General features: G+C 47.8%; 1 protein-coding gene across 3 annotated transcripts in view; it reads left to right on the top strand.

The window, feature by feature from the left end:
* ZNF766 (zinc finger protein 766) overlaps positions 1-5,504 on the top strand; it is a 47,289-nt gene that overhangs the window by 19,550 nt on the left and 22,235 nt on the right. The window contains exon 4 of one of the 3 annotated variants that reach the window (XM_011965852.1): positions 368-444. Coding sequence is in view for 2 of the 3 variants with exons in the window: in XM_011965856.1 (XP_011821246.1) it covers positions 2,082-2,112 (31 nt within the window). In the remaining variant the exon portion in view is untranslated. Of the gene's footprint in view, positions 1-367; positions 445-1,852; positions 2,113-5,504 lie in introns of those variants that run through there. The other 2 variants (XM_011965856.1, XM_011965851.1) reach the window with 2 other exon arrangements.

The following is a 5,504-nucleotide window of genomic DNA, read 5'->3' as shown; positions in this document are numbered from 1 at the left end:
GCTGATATGTCATCTCGTATCCATCTTTGTGACACATCACTATATTCTTCTCATTTTAACCTGCTAATATTTTAAATATGTTCATTTTCATATCTAAACATGATCATACTTCAAGATGGATGAAGGGATCCAAAAGTAGGGATCTAAGACCAGGTCCAGAGGCTCACGCCTGTAATCTCAGTACTCTGCAGGCCAAGGTGGGCAGATGATCACCTGAGGTCAGGAGTTTGAGACCAGACTGGCCAACATGGCAAAACTCCATCTCTACTAAAAATACAAAAATTAGCCAGGCGTGGTGGCACGCACCTGTAATCCCAGCTACTTGACAGGTTGAGGCAGGAGAATTGCTTGAACCCAGGAGGTGGAGGTTGCAGTGAGCTAAGATCGTGCCACTGTACTCCAGCTTGGGTGACAGAGTGAGACTCTGTCTTAAGAAAAAAAAAAGTTGGGGGGGTGAGATATGACAGAAAAACATACTTATTAGTACCTGTTAATTCAAAAATATTGCCATAAAATTATTGCCGGCAGATGTAAGGCTATTTAAAATTTGATAATCTAGTTTTACTTCTATCACGGTTCTATAAAAGAATAATCTGCCTACCAAATACACTTAGAATTACTGCAGAATTATTCTTTAGATCAATAAATAACAATTGTCTTCCGAAGACTATTTTAAGGGCTTTATTATCTAGAGGTGCCAGGACATTGGAGAAACGAAAACAAACAAGATTTAAAAGAGATGACAATTTTTAAATAAAAAGTATGTTTTCTTATTACTTTCAGAATGCACCTAAAGTGAATCTGAAATTACAGTATTTTTAGAAAATATTGACCTAAGCATATTTCAAAGGTGTTTAAAATAACTCGTGTGGAATAGAACAAGTGAAAGGAAAAAGTAATTTACATGTACTTTTAAAAGCTTTTGCTTATTTATTTATTTAGACGGAGTTTTGCTTTTGTCGCCCAGGCTGGAGTGCAATGGCGATCTCGGCTCACTGCAACCTCCGTCTCCAGGGTTCAAGCAATTCTCCTGCCTCAGTCTCCCAAGTAGCTGGAATTATAGGCGTGTGTCATCACGCCCGGCTAATTTTTGTATTTTGAGTAGAGGCGGGGTTTCTCCATTTTGGTCAGGCTGGTGTCGAATTCCTGACCTCCAGTGATCCGACCTCCTCGGCCTCCCAAAGTGCTGGGATTACAGGCGTGAGCCACTCGCCCAGCCTCCACTGCTTTTTTAAAAGCAACACCTGACTTCTCACTGGCCTTATCCCTCCACGCCCCAGAGGTGTCCCTAGGAAACTCTTTGGAACTCTATTCTCCAGAGTGAACGGGGAACAGAAATGGAGAGGATTTCTATGCTATTCTGTGGGGCATCAGCATGAAATTACACATTCCGCACAGGCTGAGTTTGCATATTGTATTTTAGTTTGCATTCCTTTCACAGGCAATTTAAGGGTTTTTCAATTACATTTCTAAATTTTAATTGAATTCCTTAATTTTATTTATTTTTTTGTTTTGTTTTTTTTTTGAGACGGAGTCTTGCTCTGTCGCCCAGGCTGGAGTGCAGTGGCACGATCTCGGCTCACTGCAAGCTCTGCCTCCCGGGTTCACACCATTCTCCTGCCTCAGCCTCCCGAGTAGCTGGGACTACAGGCGCCCGCCACCATGCCTGGCTAATTTTTTTGTATTTTTAGTAGAGACGGGGTTTCACCGTGTTAGCCAGGATGATCTGGATCTCCTGACCTCGTGATCCGCCCGCCTCGGCCTCCCAAAGTGCTGGGATTACAAGCGTGAGTCACCGCGCCCGGCCTGAATTCCTTAATTTTAATTGTGGGAACTTTCCTGGATCCAAACAACAGACGTTGACCCTCCTAGTGAGATCCCAGGTCACAAACCGTGGAGCGGCTCCAGCCTGACTGGCAAGTGTTGCTTGCAAACTCCGGAAAAGCGAGACACGCCCAGAGATAGGAGGAGGGAAGCGCAGGCCCTGCCCATAAGCATTCAGGCCCCGCCCACCACCTCGCTGGCCCCGCCCAGGCCTGGCCTCTGGGTCCGCGCGCAGTCGCCTGCAGACCCGGAAGTGGATGGCGTGGAGAGATGGCGCAACTGCGGCGCGTGAGTTTTCCTTTGTTTAGATTAAGTGTTCGCTTAGCGGTGCCCTCACGCTTCTGTACCCGGGATGTGGGGGGCGGTACAGACCTTGAAATCCCCGCACCGCTCCCTCCACCCCGAGTAAATTCACGCGTCCCATCAGAATACCGGGGTTCGCTTCCCTGTGTGTTAAAATCGCCCTAGGGCTGGTTCTGTCCGCGGTCGTTCTGCCGTAGGGCCGCGTCGGCAGCTGCTTTCGCGTCGTTTTCCTGCTTGAAACCCTTCAGTGACCCCTCCGCTAGCCCCGCGCCACGTAAAGTCCCCACCTGCGAGCCCGATCCACGCCCTCCGGGTCCCGAGCCTCGCCCTTGTCGGCCCCTGGGGGCGCAGCGCCACAGCCGCAAATCGGGAGGGGCCGTGTCCTCTGCTTGTCCTGCAGATTCTGCAGACCCCACCCCTGATCTGCCTGCCGCTCTAGACCTCCTTGGGCTGGACCCTTCTGTCCCCAGGCCTCTTCGCAGTCACGACTTCTCCTGATCCTGTGTTGGGGGAGGTGGCCGGGACCTATCGTAGGGCACCCAGTGTTCTTCTGTCCCAAATTCCTCCCATTGGAAACTGTGCTCTTGAGGAGGTGGGCATTTTATTCCAGTCCCCTCCCTGTGAATGTGTAGTGAAAGAGATGGAGAGCGAGGTAGAGGAAACAGAAAAATTTAGAGAGAAAATAATGAAGGAGATCCATATCAAGACGGCAACGTAGAGAGACGGTGAGAGATTTGCAAAGTGAAAGAAGCACCCCAGGAAGTAGCAGGGAGAGAAAAGCAACTGGAGAAATGTAGAGAAAAGTTGTATTTCTAGACAGATGAAGGACTGCAAGGTAGGGAGAGGGGCAGCAAAGGGGGAGGCTCTTCAGACAAAGTTGGGGAGAGGAGGAGGGATTTGGAGCCAGGGCAGACTGAGCAGCGTGGTGCAGGGACAGCAAGAGGGGGCAGTCGGTGACAAGGAGAGCAGAGGGAGAACCACCCCAGGGATCTGAGGTTGCCAGACAGTGGGGAGAAGGGGGCGTAACAGAGAAGAGAGAATTTAACAGGAGGAGCACAGATGGGAGAAGAAAGAGGCAGAAATATATGGAGATTGGAGACAATCAAAAGATTGGAGAGAAAGAGCAACAAAAGGGAAAAAATTGCAAGATGGAGCAGATCAGGTGGAAAAGAAGGAACAGAGGGAAGAAGGAGAGAAACTGGGAGAGGAGAGGGGCTCAAAATCTGGGCTCACTGCAACCTTAGCCTACTGAGTTCAAGCGATTCTCCTGCCTCAGCCTCCCGAGTAGCTGGGATTACAGGTGCCCGCCACCACACCTGGCTAATTTTGTAGTTTTAATAGAGACAGGGTTTCACCATGTTGGCCTGACTGGTCCTGAGCTCTTGAGACCTCAGGTGATCTGCCCACCTCGGCCTCCCAAAGTGCTGGGATTACAGGTTTGAGCCACCTTGCCCGGCCTCCTCACATCAATTTGGTAGAATGGTTCCCAGAACTCAGAGAAAATTTTACTTAGGTTTACTATTGGTTATGAAGGTTATGACAAAGGATATAGATGTAAGAGCCGTCCTAGCAAATCAAAACAGAGGAGTGGGTTTTGGAAACCGTTAATTTTATCCGTATCTGAAGTGAGGGGCAGTCATGTGGGACTGAATCCTTAACTGGGATCTGATTCTATCTCCAGGTAGATACTATCCAAATTGAGTTACATTGTAGGTCATCCAGCTGGGAGTGTGCCAGAGAACTGTTCAGCAGGGGAAAAAACACGTGTACATTTCCACCTCAAACGGTAAAGGGAAGAGATCTCCAACCAGCCCACCCACCTGTCTCAGGGCCTGCTATCTCTACTCTGTAGTAACTGGGAATGGTCTGTCCCTCCCCCTGGCTGTTGCTGACCCTGCAATTGTGCACCATGTGCCAGCCCTACTCACAATCTCAGGACAATGTGGCATCCTTTCTCTGTGGCATCACCAATATTTACTTCAGAGAATTACTTTGGTTAGTGTACCCACGTGGAGGTATTGTCCATTAAAACACACACAGACACGCTGGCTGGGTGCGGTAGCTCATGCCCGTAATCTCAGCACTTTAGGAGGCCAAGGTGGGCAGATCACTTATGACTAGGACTTCCAGACCAGCCTGGCCAACACGGTGAAACCCCACCTCTACTAAAAATACAAAAATTAGCTGGGCGTGGTGACGCGCACCTGTATTCCCGCTACTCGGGAGGCTGAGATAGGAGAATCACTTGAACCCCAGAGGTGGAGGTTGCAATGAGCTGACATAGCACCACTGCACTCCAGCCTGGGTGGCAACAGTGAGACTGTGTCTCAAAAAAAAAAAAAAGGCACAGAATGAAGTCTTTATTTCTTGCTACTCCTCCATGATTAAAACAAAAAATATTCTATTAATTACCTTTCTCCCTGTAGTTAGCACCCCCTCTTCAATGCTCCATTTGAGAACACAGTACACTAAAATCTTGTTTATATACTCTGTCTCCAGTCTTGCCTCAAGTTCTTGATTTACCCCCTTCCAATTAAGCTTTCACCTCCACCATTCCTTTGATCCTTTTTTTCCCAGACTGCACCAGTGACCTCTGTGTTTCGAAGTCCAATTTTGAATTTCCTATCCTCATCTTTTCGAGTTAGCAACATGTTGCACAGCTGATCATTCCCTGTTCTTTTTTCTTAGCTCTAAATTTATTTGATTACTTTGTTTCAGATTTTTGTCTTACCAGTTTCCTCTGCTGGTATCTCCTGAAGCTGTGTTCTCTGAACGTGGGAGTGTTCCGTGATTTAGGTCTTTTTCATTTTTGTTTTTGTTTTTAAGACAGTCTCACCCTGTCACCCAGACTGGAGTGCCATGGTGCAATCATAGCTTCCTGCAGCCTCGAACTCCTGGCCTCAGGAGGTCCTCCTGCCCCAGCCTCCCGAGTAGCTGGGACTCTAGGTGCACACCACCACACCCGAGTAATTTTTTAATTTTTTAGTACAGACTGGGTTTCCCGATGTTGAATAGGCTTAAATCTCAAAACTCTTCTCATCTCTGTCCACACACACTACCATTCCTTATCATCTCATCTCATGGCTTTGAACCCCATCTACCTGTCTCCATGTCCCCTGCAGACCTCTGGCCTGAGGTCTAGAAACCTGTGTTCAGTTGTCCCCTCACTTCTCTGCTGGGACACCTAACAGGCATCTCTACCTCGTATGTGCCACTTTCTGAGCTCCCCCAAATACATTCCCCTGCAATCCTGCACATCTCAGATGAGGGTGACCCTGTACTTCCTGGGGCTTAGCTGAACTTCTTGTCATATAGTCAAAATATGTAAGATATTACATTGTAAGTACATTAGGTTTTTTTTTTTTTTTTTTTTTTTT

This window comes from Mandrillus leucophaeus, unplaced genomic scaffold (assembly GCF_000951045.1).
Source record: "Mandrillus leucophaeus isolate KB7577 unplaced genomic scaffold, Mleu.le_1.0 Scaffold74, whole genome shotgun sequence".
NCBI classification, from domain to species: Eukaryota; Metazoa; Chordata; class Mammalia; order Primates; family Cercopithecidae; genus Mandrillus; species Mandrillus leucophaeus.
Note: the sequence above shows the minus strand (reverse complement) of the source record. Positions and strands in the feature narration are given on the sequence as shown.